General features: G+C 44.6%; 1 protein-coding gene across 1 annotated transcript in view; it reads right to left on the bottom strand.

The window, feature by feature from the left end:
* The window catches only part of KIAA2012 (KIAA2012 ortholog), a 127858-nt gene that overhangs the window by 27666 nt on the left and 83691 nt on the right, over window positions 1-16501 (bottom strand). The window contains exons 13-14 of the mRNA XM_032278637.1: window positions 15625-15762; window positions 8394-8466 (exon numbers count right to left, since the gene is read on the bottom strand). Of these exons, the coding sequence (XP_032134528.1) occupies window positions 8394-8466; window positions 15625-15762 (211 nt within the window). The remainder of the gene's footprint in view (window positions 1-8393; window positions 8467-15624; window positions 15763-16501) is intronic.

Consider the following 16501-nt stretch of genomic DNA (forward strand, 5'->3'; position numbering starts at 1 on the left):
GGGCTGCTCTCTTCCTTTGCACTCACGCCTGAGCAACAGAGGGAAAAACTCCTTCAAAAAAAAAAAAAAAAAAAAAAAAAAAAAAAAAAATGGAAGGGAACTTATAAATTCAATTAGATTTAAAGGCCACATCAACCAATTGCAAACAATTAGTTTTCAAATTCTAAAACAATTATAATAATTTTGGGACAATTTGAACTTTGAAAACTGGTTGAATATTCAATAATATTAAAGATTTAAAAATAAAAAAGAATTATTTAAATTTTAGGTTTAATAATGGTATGTTACAAAAGTCATTTCTCATCTTTGAGAGATATGTTCTCAAGTATATATGAGTAAAATGATATGAGCCTAAAGTCTGTTTCAAAACAACATGGGAGAGAGAAAGGAGCTGGAGACAGAGGAGAATATTGGCCAGGAGATGGGGAGATGGGATTCACTGTGCTGCTCTGTTCACCTCTGTGCGTGTTTGCAGTTTTCCATAATAACAATTACATTTAAATTCTATTTTAAAATTGTGCTTTATGCTTTTAAACACTAGTTTGTACACAATTGATTTCTGCGTATTTATCTGTATTTAGTAATCTTTCTGAATTATTTTGTGTTTTAATGTCTGTAGGGTCCCTTGAATTTTCCACTTAAGTAATAATAGAGTCTGGAAATAATACCCATGTCATTTTCCTCCTTCCTATCTTTTCATCTTTCCTTTCTTTGGTTTCTTTACTGTTCTGGCTAGGATTGCTAGAACAATGTTGAATAGAATCAGTGATAGAAGACATGCTTGTCCCAGTCCTGTCTCTAAAGAGAATGCTTCTCAGCCAGGCATGGTGGCGCATGCCTGTAATCCCAGCACTTTGGAAGGCCGAGGTGGGTGGATCACCTGGGGTCAGGAGACCACCTTGACTAGCATGGTGAAACCTCTTCTCAACTGAATACAAAAAATTAGCCAGGTGTGGTGGCGGGATACCAGCTACTTGGGAGGCTGAGGCAGGAGAATCATTTGAACCTGGGAGGCAGAGGCTGCAGTGAGCTGAGATCATGCCATTGCGCTTCAGCCTGGATGACAAGAGCAAAATGGTGTCTCAAAAAATTAGAAAAAAGATTCTCAAGCTCTAACATTCAAGTGTGATGTTTACCGTAGGTTTTTCATGGATACTCTTTGTCAAAATCAGGAAGCCCTCTTCTATTCTTAGTCTGATAAGTTTTAATTGGGAATGGGTGAATTTTATTTTTTCCTTTTGCATCTATCGAGATGATCCTAAGTCTTTTCCCCATTAACCTCTTGGTGTGGATTATAAACATATTTTCATATGTTAGGCCTTCTTTGAATTCCTGTGATAAACCAAATTCAGTTATGTGTATTGTCAATACTTTTAAAAATATAAGCTTAAGAATTTGATTGGTTAATAGTTTATTTTGAAGTTTTGTATGTTTGATCAGAAGTGAGATTGGTCTATAATTTTCCTTTTTTTTTCTGAGGCAGAGTTTCACTCTTGTTGCCCCGGCTAGAATGCAATGGCCTGATCTTGGCTCACCACAACCTCCACCGTTTGGGTTCAAGTGACTCTTCTGCCTCAGCTTCCCAAGTAACTGGGATTACAGGCATGCACCACCACGCCTGGCTAATTTTATATTTTTAGTTGAGATGGGGTTTCTCCATGTTGGTCAGGCTGATCTTGAACTCCTGACCTCAGGTGATCCTGAGGCGAAGGTTGCAGTGCCTTGGCCTCCCAGAGTGCTGGGATTACAGGTGTAAGCCATCACACCTGGCCAATAATTTTCCTTTCTTATGTTTTCCTTAGCTCTAGTTTTAGTTGCTTTTTGGTTTTGACAAATTTAGGTACCTTGTTAGAAATGAGCTTTTCTTCCTGGAAGGTGAAGAGAATTTTCAGAATCAAGGGACGACTGTTGTTCTCTGGACCCTGGGGTTCTTCCTGGGGGACTTCCTCAGCCTGGGCTGAGCAGGAGTAAGCCGGAAACATTCTGAAGGGTGCACCGCTTCCCACTTCCTCCTCCTTCACTATGAAGGAGAACTTTGAAATACTTCCCAGAGGAAAAATAGAGCAGTACCAGAGTGTTAAGGACTAGCAGAATATTCTGCACACAGTACTGTGGGCTGCAGATAGCAGGGCCTGGCCGTGTGCTGTGCTGTGGCTGCAGGCCTCAGACTGGACAATGTGGGGAGCAAGGAGCCCCAGACTTTTGCATGGTGCCATCTTCCAGGCTGTAGATTCTGGTGAGTGGCACCACCGGGACTCCTGGGCACACACTGCTGGTCTCCCTGTTTTCTCCACAGTGTTAGGAGGAACTTTTCCAACCCTGGCTACTCCTCACTTCTTTGCACAGGTTGAGCAATCATTACACTTGCTCCTTATGGAGCTGTTTATTCCTGAAGCCAGAAACTGCCCAAGGAAAAGCCTTCAAAATGAAACTCACCTGAATGGAATAGAACTGAACTAGACGACCACAAACACTGGGCAGAGACTCCAGTTACCCTGGTTTTAATAATCAGTTGTGATGCACAGTTCTCTCGACTTGCAGGCCTCAGGTTTCTTCATCCATAGTATAAAATAACTTCTAGATCACTTCCAAGATTCATGCTGGCTTAAAAAACACACTGCCATAATTTTGTGATGTTTCCCTGACTTTGTAACTATTTCCTCTGAGAAACACATGGATGGCATCACAACTCAAATTCAAGGACTGTGGAGTCATAGAAACCTGGGTTCATCTCTCAGCTGCTCCACTTACTGGCTGTGTGTCCTTGGACAAGTTACCTAACCTCTCTGAGCCTCATTCTCCTCATCTGTGAACTAGAGATAATACACTTTACCTCATAAGATTATAGTGAGGATAAAATGAGTTAAATGTACATAAAGCACCTAGCATTGTCTTGCTTCAAAGTAAATGCCAAAAACGGCCAGGCGCGGTGGCTCATGGCTGTTATCCCAACAGTTTGGGAGGCCGAGGCAGGCGGATCACCTGAGGTCAGGAGTTTGAGACCAGCCTGGCTAACATGGGGAAAACCTGTCTCTACTAAAATTACAAAAATTAGCAGGGCCTAGTGGCGGGCGCCTATTGTCCAGCTACTCGGGAGGCTGAAGTGGGAGAATCCCTTGAACTCGGGAGGCAGAGGTTGCAATGAGCTGAGATGGTGCCACTGCACTCAGGCCTGGGAAACAGAGCGAGACTCTGTCTCAGAAAAAAAAAAGTAAATGCTAAAAATTACTTCCCTTTTTTCCACCCCTAAGTGGACAACTAGCCAAAATAAAACGGTATCAATTAAAAAGTCCAAATTGTTTGGGTGGCACTCCGGAGATTTGCCTGCCTCCTGGCCTTCTCCCCAGGGACTGTGCAAGCCTGTTTTTCAGATGTTTAGATCTTCTAGCTCTGCCAGTCTCCACCTCGGGATGTAAACCACAGGAGGCCCCAGAGTTAGAGACATCACAAGCCACCACAGAGAGGGGAAGAAAAGACGAAAGGAGGCGACACACCCGGAGAAGCGACCCTTCGGGGAGAGCCCGCCTGGGGTCTTGAGCTCACAGGCGAGGAGCTCCTTTTGTGAGGCAGGGACGACCTCCCGCAGCAGAGAGGCGCTAGGCAGGAGCCCCTCCGACGCCGCAGGATCCCGAGTGGCGCTATTGAAGCCACAGACGCGGCCGGCTCGAAAGGGGCTGCTCCCTGCGCGCCTGCTGTGGGCCCCCTGGCGCCGCGGAGGCGCAGAGGCCGCACTGCTGGGCCACTTTGTCCCCTCCCCGATTGGCCATACCTTTTTTTTCCCTTTAAAAAACTGCTTGAAGAATCTTTGCGTTTAGATTTCTCTAGAGTGAGTGAGTGTGTGTGTGTGTGCGTGTGTGTGTGTGTGTGTGTGTATATGTGTGTGTATGGGTGTCTGTACATATGTGTATATGTGTGTGTGTGTGTAGTATTTCTTTAGATCTCTATTTCTCCGGACCTTGCTGTCTTCTCCTGCGGGGGTGGGGGGCGAACCCTCTTTTTGATAGCTGTTAACATCAGAATTAATCTATGCAGACAGAGCCTGGGGAGTTCAGCCTCACTATTACCCAGCTCTGCTATCAAGCATGTAGTACCTAAGTACTCTGTGCCTCAATTGTCTCATCTGACAAATAGGGATAACAAGGGCTGCTTCTGTACAGGATTGATATAAAAGTTAAATGAAGCACTTTATAGGAAATGCATAGCCTGGTGTCTGGCACACAGGGAGTATGAACTGCTGTCTCTCTTGATGTCTTCATCACAAATGGGTGAATGCAGTCTAGGTTCAGTAAAAGCCTTCCTTCATCTCAGCCATCACCTCCTTCAGGAAGCCCTACCTGATTTCTCCCTATCCCTTCTGCCCAGCCTGGATCAGTTGTCCTTCCTGTATTCTCTTAGAGCACTGATCACACTGCACTCACTGGAGCTGTGTGCACGCATATCTGTTTTCTGCACCGAAGCGGGAGCTGCAATAAGGAGTGTGTTTTATCCAATCACAGAGGTTGTGAAACTTAGGGACCAGCAAGTATATGCTGAGTGAATAATGGAAGCTTCCATTTATGTAGTCAGTGGTGAAAGACTTAAAGCCTGAACCTGGAGGCTGAACTGTGGAGCTATCTCAGTGGTAGCACCGTGGATTCTGCTTTTCCCCTTACCAGAAACAGTTCCAAAGTCATTGAGTCACAGAAAGTGAGAGACAGAGATTGGAAGTTCAGTTTTGTTATTTTCAGGTCAGGAAGTGGAAGCCTCAGGGGTTTATGGAGGCCTCATGCCATGCAGGAGCACCATGGCAAAGCAGTGCTCCCATCCTGACCTGTTGAGCTGTCACTCACTTGTTGCTGCACCGAGCCAGGGCACACAAATGGCACAGGGTTGGCCTCCTCCCAGACTGTCACCTGAGGGAGGCTGGGTGGTAGCAGAGATTCATGTAGGACACAGTGAAGGTGGCAGGCCAGCCCTTCCTGGAAGTGGGGGGTGGGGGCTGAGCTTGGGAAGGAGGCCTGGCCCCAGTCCTGGATCTGCGGCCTATCACTGTGCAAGCCTGAGCAACTCATGGATGCCCAGAGCATGAGAAGGGGATAGGGCCCCAGAGATGATCCATCCCGACCTCTTTGGTTTATGGGAAAGGAGACCAAGGCCCAGATATGTGACCTGCCCTTCCCTGAACTATAGACTTAATCAAAGGCACAGCTGGTAAATGAATCCATGTCTTTTGAATCTGAAACCTAGTTTCCTCAATGAATGGATTCCAGTGTTTCCCAGATATCAATGGGCATATGAATCACTGGAGGACCTTGTTATAACACAGGCAGGACGGGGGTGAGACCCCAGATTCTCTTTCCTAATAAGCTCCCAGGTGCTAGCTAGAATGGCTCTAGGTAGGTGGTTCTTAGAAAAATCAGTGGTGTAGGCTGCGCTGTGATGAAACTACTTGGTGTACTAGCCACGAATTAGTGTAGTCTTATCAGGTCAATGAGGACATTGGCTGCTGGGACACTCACCGAGATGCTGATAGAGCCAGGGTCCTTCCCCATCAGCATTAGTCACCTGTTGCCCTGTTGGCTGCTTCTGGGTCTATGGTGAAGATGCAGGTTCTGGCTAGGTGCTGTAGGTTCCTTGATTGCACCCTAGTTAGAGGGCTGTGACTTACTCAAGGCATCAGAATCACCTGAGCACTTACTAAAAATGCAAATCGTCAGGCCTCAGCCCAGATCTAGTGAATTAGAAACTCAGGGTGGGGCCTAGAAATCTTTATTTTAACAAGCCTTACAGGCGATTCTGATGCACACACTGAAGTTTCAGAACCATTGGCCTAGGAAATAAACAAGAATTGAGATAAGAATTTAAATTTTATTGTTTCCTTGGACTTTGGACAGGGGTAGAGGGGTGGAAAGTTTTGTATTTAAAGCCAGAGCAATTTTTCAAAGCCACTTTGATTTGGAGGTTGCTGATTTGACCTGTCTTGTGGAAACTTGCATGAAGTGTTCTCACCAAGTCTAAGATGCATGATATTCTCACTGCAGGTGAAAACTGATTCACTGCTTATAACTAACCGTGAAGATCACAACTTAATTGAGTAGGAAAAAAATCCTGGTAGTTATCCTTAAGACCTATGGGGGAGAAAATTGATCTTTTTTTGTTTTTTTCTTTTGAGACAGGGTCTGGTTATGTTGCCCAGGCTGGAGTGCAGTGGGATGATCATAGCATAGCTCACAGCAGCCTCAAACTCCTGGGTTCCAGTGATCCTCCCACCTCAGCCTCTGGACTGATGACACTACAGGCATGTGCCACCATGCCCAAGGACTTTACAATTTTTTTGTAGAGATAGGGTCTTGCTGTGTTGCCCAGGCTGGTCTCAGACTCCTGACCTCAAGTGATCTTAGTGCCTTAGCCTCCCGAAGCATTGAGATGACAGGCGTGAACCACTGTGTCTGGCTGAAAACTGATCCTTAAATAGTTAAAAAAAAAATTCCTTGGTGCTCCCTCCTCTTTTTCCTTCAAAGACTTGAAATTCTTTCTAAACATTAGCATTTATCATTCAGAACAGGAAAATGCCTTCTTTAATTTTCTGTGGTGATATGTCATTGCATTAAAGATGGTCTGAATAACCTTTATGCAGCCCAGCTGGTGCCTGCCCTTCTGTCATGAGACAGGAAATCTGTGTTGACTGACTTGGTCATTGCTTAGGTTTGGCCATGTTCTGTGCTGCCTAAAACCTCCATTGCACTTGGCCAAGCTCTCGGAGCCCTGTCAGTGTGCACATTCTGCATGTGTGATTTATGATATGGCAGATCTGAAGACTGGAGCCTGTTTCTCTGGACAATGTCACTCTGCCTTGAAAGAGGAGGTGGTAAGAGCTCATGTGAACAGAAACCTGCTTACAGCTTGACCAAACCCAGCATCAGGCTACCATAATGTCTGATATCCCTAAAACAACAAGCTCTTGTAAAATTAGTATAAAAATTAATTACTTTTGACTGGATGTTAACTGAAGGACATGGTAAAAGACATAAACAGAAAAAGATCAAGTTAAGGCTGAAATCCAAAATCTGTGACTTTACACATTTATGTCTTTTTTTTTTCGTTTTTTGATATGAAGTGCAACAGTGCAATCTCAGCTCACTGAAAACTCCGCCTCCCAGGTTCAAGCAATTTTCCTGCCTCAGCCTCTCCAGTAGCTGGGATTACAGGCATGCACCACCACACCCGGCAAATTTTGTATTTTTAGTAGAGACAGGATTTCTCCATGTTGGCCACGTTGGTCTCGAACTCCTGGACCTCAGGTGATCTGTCCACCTGGGCCTCCCAAAGAGCTGGGATTACAGGCGTGAACCACCGTGCCCGGCCTACACATTTATCTTGTTCGCTCTTTTGGGTTCCCACACCCCACAGAGTTCCAGAGGAGATAGGGAGAGTCATGGTGTCATTTCCCAGATTGGCAAATAGTGACCATGAGAATGTAGCTATTGATTCGTTGTGATATCCAAGTTGAGACTGCTCCCTCTGCTGGACAGCTTTGTACAAGTACCGTCCTGTACTGGCCCTGCATACACTCCAACATCCAGAGATGTAGGTGACAGGGGCTAGGACTGTAAAGATGACAGTCCCCACTCTGTTAAAATATTATATATCCCTATAAGCAGGGGACCCCAACCCCCTCACCTGCATATCCAAGCCCCCATGAAAGCAAGAGGAACAGAGAGATGGAGGTACCTGTGGGACCTTTTGGTAATGCCCCAGTCTCCACTCTCTTACATCATCAATTTGCTGCCTCTGGCAGAAAAGAAATCCTTCAACAAGTCCAAGAACATAAATCATGTTATTATCATTCGGCTTGTGATCCACCAAGCCATGCACTAACACATCAGAGTCTGAACTCAGCACTTTGGTCTGTGTTCCGACTTCCAACCAATGATCTGAAAGAAACTTGGAAGGCTCATTCTCCATCAATTTTTTTTTTTTTTTGAGACACAGTCTTGCTCTGTCACACAGGCTGGAGTGCAATGACGCAACCTTGGCTCACTGCAACCTCCGCCTCCCGGGTTCAAGCAATTCTCCTGTCTCAGCTTCCCGAGTAGCTGGGATTACAGATGCCCACCACCACGCCTGGCTAATTTTTGTTTTTTGTATTTTTAGTAGGGACGGGATTTTGCCATGTTGGCCAGGCTGGTCTTGAACTCCTAGCCTCATCCACCTGCCTCAGTCTCCCAGAGTGCTGGGATTACAGGCGTGAGCCACTGCACCTGCCCCCCAATTAACATCTTTTAACAGTGCAGAGTTCATCTGACAATTATGATTATAAGCTTATAAAGTCCCCGGAGTCAGATGTTCAAGGACAGGAAAAATAAAAAATTAAAAAATAAAATAAAAATAAAGTCCCAGCCAGTGGTCTCTACCTTGGTTGTCGTGATGAGTTTCTCTAAGGGATCTTCCTGCTTCTTCCTGATAGTCCAGTGCCTCTCCACTTTCCTGCTGGGTTAACACACAACAAAAAATACATTAGACAAAATAAACGCAAACACTTTAAACACTTCTGTAGTCGACACCCTTTGGTAAAAGGGAATCCACTTTTCTTAGTGGTTTCTTCTTCTTCATCAACTTGTTTTTACTTAAATCTCCAGGAAGGCTGCTACTAGTGTTAAACAGGCTTAAAGAGCCAGGCAGAGCTGGACATGGTAATAGGCACCTGTAGTCTCAGCTACTTAGGAGGCTGAGACGGGAGAATCGCTTGAAGCAGGAATTCCCAGGAGTTTGAGTCCAGCCTGGATAGCAAGACCCTGGACCCTGTCTCTTAAACAAAGAAGAAGAAGAAGAAGAAGAAAAAAATCCAGGGCCAGGCGGGCACCAGCAGTGTTGAGCACTGTGACCTTCCTGCTTGTACTTATTTCCATGAGGTCTTGTATCATTCACCTGTGCAGTGTTCAATGCCTGGCATTTGCAGGAGTTTATTGGGGGAGAGAGAAGAAGGTCATGACAGAGGCAATCTGGCAGAAGGAAGCAGGGTACCTCCAGGACCTGAGGGAAGACTGGTGTGCCTAGAGCAGAGACTGGGAGAACTGCGCAGGGTTGGGAGGAGTCAGACCCCTATGGCCTTGCAGGCAGGTTGAGGACTTTGGTCTTTATCTTGAGAACAAATGGAAAGCATTCAGGATTTAAAACAGGGGAGCCAAAGGGTCAGACAGCCTTTTGTGGCATTCCCGGGATTACCACGGATTGGGTTTCTTATCACATTTGATCCCTTCTTCCTTCTCTCCTTGAGTCATACAAGCTGCTTGGAATCCCTCCTCCCAGCAATCTCCATAACTGTGGTTATCAACCCTGGCTGCACATCAGAAGTATTTGAGAAGTTTTAGAAAATATGATTCCCAGGATCTAACTCCAAATAATAACAGTCAGGCTTTCTGGAGTTGGGGCATTTTAAGGCTTCTAGGTTGAGTTTGATATGCAGCCAGGACTGAGAATCATGCTCTTCTCTAGAGCATTGGAAGAGCAGCTCTTCAGTGTCAAAGTAATGTGGCAGGTGGAGTTGGTGACCCAAGTAAGCCCAGTATGTCTGATGAGGCCAGCTCTGGGCCTTTGTCGCCTGGATCCCTGCTCAACTCACAGCTTCATCTCGGTGCTAGAGCTGGAATCTGACATGAAGGGTCCTGGGAGTCTCTCCCGGGTTACCCTCATTCTGTAGTGACAGTCACCTTTCTACTTTGTTATCAAAGTCCCAACCTGCTTGAGAAAACTAATTACCTGCTATTTTGGCACTCTTTTTAACTCCCCTCTGAGTTCCCTCACTTGGTGGCTTTCCACCTTGCGTGTTTGTTTCTCGCTTGTTAGCTTAGTGTTTATAGCTGATGATATATACTGACATAAAGCTAACACAAGTAAATAATTTTCTTACTTTTGGGTTTTTATTTTGGAGACAGAGCCAATTTGGGCTGGTACAGTTAAAAAAAAATCCCTGAATAAATGGAAAAGAGTAAGAGGCTAAGTTAGAAGCACAGGAAAGAGAAACTTGAAAAACAGAATCACTGGTTATAAAGCCTTTGACTCTAACAAGAAACTGTATTGAGAGGGAGAGCCAAGCTTCCTCTTTTGGAAGAATTTTAATACCAAGAAGGATAAACTTTCAGTCTCAATAACATGCAACCATGAGCTTTCAGGGGCAAGGAATATCTTCTCATTTCACAGAGTGGGAGAGGGAGACAGAGAAACTCAGGGATTTGGAAAAATATTTTCAGGTGAGTCCTTGTTAGAAAAAAATAGTCTTAATTAGTAACTCTGTCCATTCAATTGCATGTTGCTTAGGAAAGTGTCAAAGAGCTATCATTTTTGAGTTATAAGAATATGCATGTGGCTGGGTGCAGTGGCTCACGCCTATAATCCCAGCACTTTGGGAGTCTGAGGTGGGCAGATCACGAGGTCAAGAGATCGAGACCATCGTGGCCAACATGGTGAAACCCCGTCTCTAAAAAAAAAAAAAAGACTCTGAGCAATGTGTATAATATGCTAAAACTTGCATATACTATCTATCTGTGTATGCATCTATCTGTATTTGCTTATATATGCATCATACATCCCAGAAAGGGGAACCCAGGAAACTGGCAATAGTGGTTGTTCGAGGGAAAGGAACAGAGCAGCTGGAAGGCACACTCTTTTGTACTTAAATTGGAAAAAAACTCTTTTGAATATATTTCAGATTCAAAATTTGAATTAAAGAAACTAAATGGGCTGGGCGCGGTGGCTCACGCCTGTAATCCCAGTGCTTTGGGAGGCCGAGGTGGGTGGATCACCTGAGGTTAGGAGTTTGAGGCCAGCTTGACCAACATGGTGAAACCCTGCCTCTACTAAAAAAAAAAAACAAACAAAAATTAACTGGGCATGGTGGTAGGCACCTGTAATCCTAGCTACTCAGGAGGCTGAGGCAGGAGAATCGCTTGCACCCAGGAGGTGGAGGTTGCAGTGTGCTGAGATTGTGCCATTGCACTCCAGCCTAGACAACAGAGTGAAACTCTGTCTAAAAAAAAAAAAAAAAAAAGAAACTAAACCTAAATAAAATGCTATGTCACTTTTCGTCTGAGTTACGAATGTCATGATTAAAACTGAGTGATGGAAACACAGGTAATAATTCTTGGTGAGTGAGCAAAACAAATGGAGGGACCGCAAATTCAGATCCCAGGTCTGTTGTTCCAGCCAGTGCTCTTCCTCTGTTCATTCAGCTAATGAACATTTATTGAGTGTCTGCTGTGTGCCAGGTACTGAGATAGGCACTGGGGGCACAAAGATGAAAGATGTAGTCGTAGGACGCTCACTGACTTGTGGGGAAATGACAAGTCAGTTCGCAATGCAGCGTGATAAATGTTGTGGCAGATTATGACAGGTTTCTGCAGGGCCTCATGGGAGGTGAAGCTAAATTAGGCTGGGAAGGTTGTTTACCAGCAGACACAGTGCTAAATCTTGCAGTGAAGGGAAGGTAGAACAATTCCAGGCAGAGGAAGCAGCATGTGCTGGTTAGGGGATAGTTTGGTGCGGGGGCAGTGTGTGGACACGGTAAATTAGACACAGGCCAGATCTTGCATGTTACAGTTTGGAGTTTAAGAAAAATTGCACGTTATATATTTTTGTATTTGTAAAATAAATACATCTTTGATGCTGGGAATTTAAACAGAGGGCCAATGGGGACACAGTAAAGAATTTCAAGCAAACCAGTGATAAGACTGAGCTGTATTTAGAAAGAGCAGTGGCAGCAGTGTGGTATTATAAGACTGGGGGAGGAGGAAGAGTCACAAACACTTTGTGAACACAAACTTCAGCATTGAAACCAACATGTGAGAAGCAGTTTCTCCGGTGGCTGAGTTATAGGTCCTATAGTCAGGCTGTCTGCATTAAAGTCCTAACTCCTACACTTGATGTCTTACAGACCATGGGAGTTACTTAACCTCTGAGCCTCAGTTTCTTCAACTGGAAACAGACAGATACTGGACAAATAATCTTGGGTTATCTGTCCTTGGAAAACCTTCCAGCCATCCTGCCCTCCACTCTCATACACAGCACCCTATCTGGGCACATTACTTTTAGGACCACAGCAGGCTTTCTTGGGGAGCTGCTGGGAGGACGGGGGAGCTGCTGGGAGGACGGGGGAGCTGCTGGGAGGATGGAGGAGCATGGGATGCAGGAGTTTGAGGTGTGGCCTCCAGCCTGCCTTGAAATATCTGCATGGCTTATCATTGAACCTCAGCTTCTACACCTGTGAAATGGGAGTAATAATAAATAAGCATACAGAGTTCTCAAAAGGCTTAGCTGGAAAAATACATTTGGAAATTCCACGTAACATACCATGTGATATATGAATATAAATGACTAATTTCAATACTTTCTTGATGGTAGCTTTTTTCTTTTGGAGCTAGAACAAACTCATAAATATTTTTCCTGGCAATATTAGTCAAGTGTCCTGGAACCACTAAATCTTGAGACCAGCTCGTGATCCCTCTACAACTTTCCTGCCAAGTGGTCATCAAGGCACATTTAAATGCTTCTGGAGACCAGAACTTATCTCCTAAGGCACCCTGCTCCATCTTTAGACAATGTCCTAAGCCAAGCATTATTTCCCTGTTGTATGTGAAATCCACAGATTGAGGGGCAGCCCCCCTCTGCTTGGTGTGATGCATGTACACCTGGCCACATAAGTAAAGCTTGGGACTGGCCTCAAAACAGGTGGGGCAGCTCTAACTGTAGGCACAGCTGGCTCTTGTCTGTCCAGGCCAATTCCTCTACTTTGCATTTGAGGGCACTATGTGCTAACTGTGTGGGAACTGCGAGGTGGAAGCTTATTTCTAATTCTTCAGATGCTCTGGGCATAACATACACACCCTTTGATAACAACGTGGAGTATAAGGATATTCAATTCAGTATCTAACATTATTGCTATTTTCTTCCCTACTACCATGACCTATCCCTGATAATTTAAAAAGTCCCTGAAAAAAAAAAAAAAAAACTCTATCCTTATTCATTCATCAATTACCATTTCTTTTTGAAAAACAAAATCAAGTTTTTAAAAATATGGTTCAAAAAATTTTTTTTCTTCTTTTTTGGTTTAGAAAACAGGCCGGTCTTGGCCAGGCGCAGTGGCTCAAACTTGTAATCCCAGCACTTTGGGAGATTGAGGTGGGTGGATCACCTGAGGTCAGGAGCTCGAGACCAGCGTGACCAACATGGAGAAACCCCGTCTCTACTAAAAATACAGCTCATTCTATACAGTCAGCACATACAGGCTGCCCTCCATTCCTGGAGCTATGTAGAAACCACTTCAGCCTGTGTGCTGACTGTATAGAATGAGCTGGTTTCTACCTGGCTCCAGGAGTGGAGGGCAGCCTGTGTGCTCTTCTCTGTTTGAACTTACCATCTTTGTCTGTACTACCCTGAGACTGTGTCTTACTGTACGGCAATCCCTAAGAACCTGGGAGCTACCACATCTGTAAGGAGGTCCATCTAGGGACTGTGAACACTGAACCTTTCCAGGAAAAGCCATGGTCTTTTGGGCAAATACTGGCCTGGGAGTCAGAAAGTGTACTGAACGTGTACTTTGTGAGTCCCCTGGAAGCAGGCTGAGTTGCCATTTCTGTGAGTCTTGAGGGAGGTGGACAGGAAAGTGGGCCTCAGGTTCGACAACTCTTTTCCTTCTATAATACTGTGCCAAAATTACTGGATGAAATAAGTGTAACATGAAAGCATTGTGGATACTAAATATACAAGCAATTATTGTAAAATTCCCTACTTTGAATTCTGCAGTTCTTAGATGCTCCGCATTTTCTTATCTCATTTCCCCAGCAGCTAGCACCTTTGACCATGCTACGCACTCTGCTTGCTTATTGCGTCCGTTGTCTGTTCTCTGTACTATCCTGGGGCAGAGCAGGGATCTTGATCTGTTTTGTTCATTGACGTATCCCAAATGCCCCCAAACTGCCAAACACATAGTAGATAGCAGGTGCTCAAATATCGGTTAAATGAATGGTAACAACAACAACAAAAATGAATGGTAACTGTGATATTTCCTCCCAGAAAGTACAATTCATAATTCTTTCAGCCCCAAGAGAATAACTAAACTGTGGCTAAGAACAAAAGGGATGGTTTCACTAATGTAAGTTATGGAGCATGGCAATCTTTTTTGAATACTTGTAGAAAACATCTTTTCTTTTGTGGTCCAGAATCATTCTCCTTTCCTGTAGTTTTTTTTTTTTTTTTTTTCCTATGGAGATGGGGTCTCATATGTTGCCCAGGCTGGAATGCAGTGGCTATTGCAGGTGTAATCATAGCACACTACAACCTTGAACTCCCAGACTCAAGTGATCCTCCCATCTCAATCTCCTGAGTAGCTGAAATTCCTTTTTATAGTTTTCAGTACTCCATTTTCCTCTTCAGATATGCTTTCTCTTCCCATTCTCAGTCCCTGTGGTTCTAGGGTGGGCCAGTGGCTTTCATTTGGGTATAGATAAATGACCTGTGTTGGTTTACATTCAGTTCTGGAATGATCTGGGAAACAGAAGATGGTGGCCAGCTTGCCACCCCTGGGGAAGAGCCTATCTAAGAAGAACCCTGAAAAGCAGAGCCCATTCATGGACAGAGACAGATTTTGGGCAAATGCACAACTCGTAATCAAAGCCCCACCTTGTAGAATTGGGATTGGGGCAGCCCAGAGAATTAGGAGGGTGACCCTCATGACCTCCAAAGGTGCTGCCAGGCTATGGCACCAGATAGAGCCATCATCATGCACTAGGCAAGTATTTGGTTTCTTCTGCCCCGTTCCTGTCTTTCTCAGTCGTTCTTATCAAGGGCCTGGAATATTTCCTCCAGGGTACTATGAAGGATCTGAGGTCCTTCCATGCCAGGCCTGGCTCTGTTCCTGGTCAGTTTCTTTGACTCCATGGCTATTTATTTCCAGTTCAGTAAGCTCTGAGGAGGGCAAAGAATGGGTAGGAAAGGGGCCCTAAAGCAGAGGGTGTGGGATGAAAAGGATGGGTCAATTCATGGAGCATTTAATGAGCACCTTCCACGCGTCGGGCGCTGTGTTCGACGCTGGGGTGGGAGGGAGTATGGCAAAGATGGACAAATGCCATCCTCACTACAGAAACCCTCAGTACCCTTAACTTGAAATGAAGCTGAGCTTGAGAGATCAATGAACTCTTAGAGAACAGAAAGCAAGGCCAGATATCCAGAAAGGAATTTGCAGTTGACTTCTAAATAGTTAGCTCAAGAATCAGTCTTCTCTACAGTAGTAACATCAACTCTACCAAGTGATAGTGGTAAAACAGTAACAATTATTTTAGTTACTGTCAAGATAAAATGAATTGTATTTGCCTGTTTTATAAGGTGGTTTAAAGTTACTCTTTCTCCTCTCTGTTCCCTGTCCCCCACCACCCAAACCAGACACCCGACTGATTTGTCCCCGATGGCTGGCTGTGATTACTGTCCTAATTTGTTCTTTCCTCATCTGCTACAAACTGCCTATTTTCTGTACTTCTGATAATGCAGGAGCTCTCAGGGACTTCTGAAGCTGTTTTTGTACCATGCAGAAGTGTATTAACTGGAATTCCTATGTTTGTGTCTATAAAACCCCTCGTCTTCTCAGTGTGAGATCACCTTCAGGAACGGCGTCATGTCGATGTGCAGCTTGCACGTGTAAAATTCTTTTCTGTTTGAACATATCAGCCCTTTATTTATACAACTTTGAGGCTCTCCTGTCTTCTGAGCTGCTGCCTCCAAGGACTGCTGGGCTCCCTGTGAAGAGAAGCAGAAAGCCCAAACTTTCATATGAATGATACACGGTGCAACAAGAGCTAGTCCAAATCCCCAAATATTTATAGAAAGCAATTTTTAAAATCACTGACACGGTAATAGACAACACCTATTTTTACTGTTGAAGACACAGAGGACCCTACAGAGAGAAAATACCCCAAGACTGTTTATTAATTAATACCTATGGAAGTGAAAAAAAGGAGCTTCCTAGGTCCCAGTTTTTTTTTTTTTTTTTTTTTTTTTGAGTTTCGCTCTTGTTGCCCAGGCTAGAGTACAATGGCGTGATCTTGGCTCACCGCAACCTCTGCCTCCTGGGTTCAGGCAATTCTCCTGTCTCGGCCTCCCAAGAAGCTGGGATTACAGGCATGTGCCACCATGCCTGGCTACTTTTTTTTTTGTATTTTTAGTAGAGACAGGATTTCACCACGTTGGTCAGGCTGGTATCGAACTCCTGACCTCATGACCCACCTGCCTCGGCCTCCCAAATTGCTGGGATTACAGGCGTGAACCACTGCACCCGGCCGGTCCCAGGGTTTTAATTATTTCCTTTAACCCTCACAACAACCCTGTAAGTCAGGTACTGTTACTCCCATTATACAGACAAGGAAACCAGGAGGCTCTGGGAGGTTAAGCAACTTGCCCAAGGCCATTACCTGATATATACAGAGCTAAAATCACATCTGCTGAAGACTCCTTTTTTTTTTTTTTTTTTTTTTTTTTT

The sequence above is a fragment of the Sapajus apella genome, unplaced genomic scaffold (genome assembly GCF_009761245.1).
Source record: "Sapajus apella isolate SASKATOON/1434 unplaced genomic scaffold, GSC_monkey_1.0 scaffold10, whole genome shotgun sequence".
Taxonomy (NCBI): Eukaryota; Metazoa; Chordata; class Mammalia; order Primates; family Cebidae; genus Sapajus; species Sapajus apella.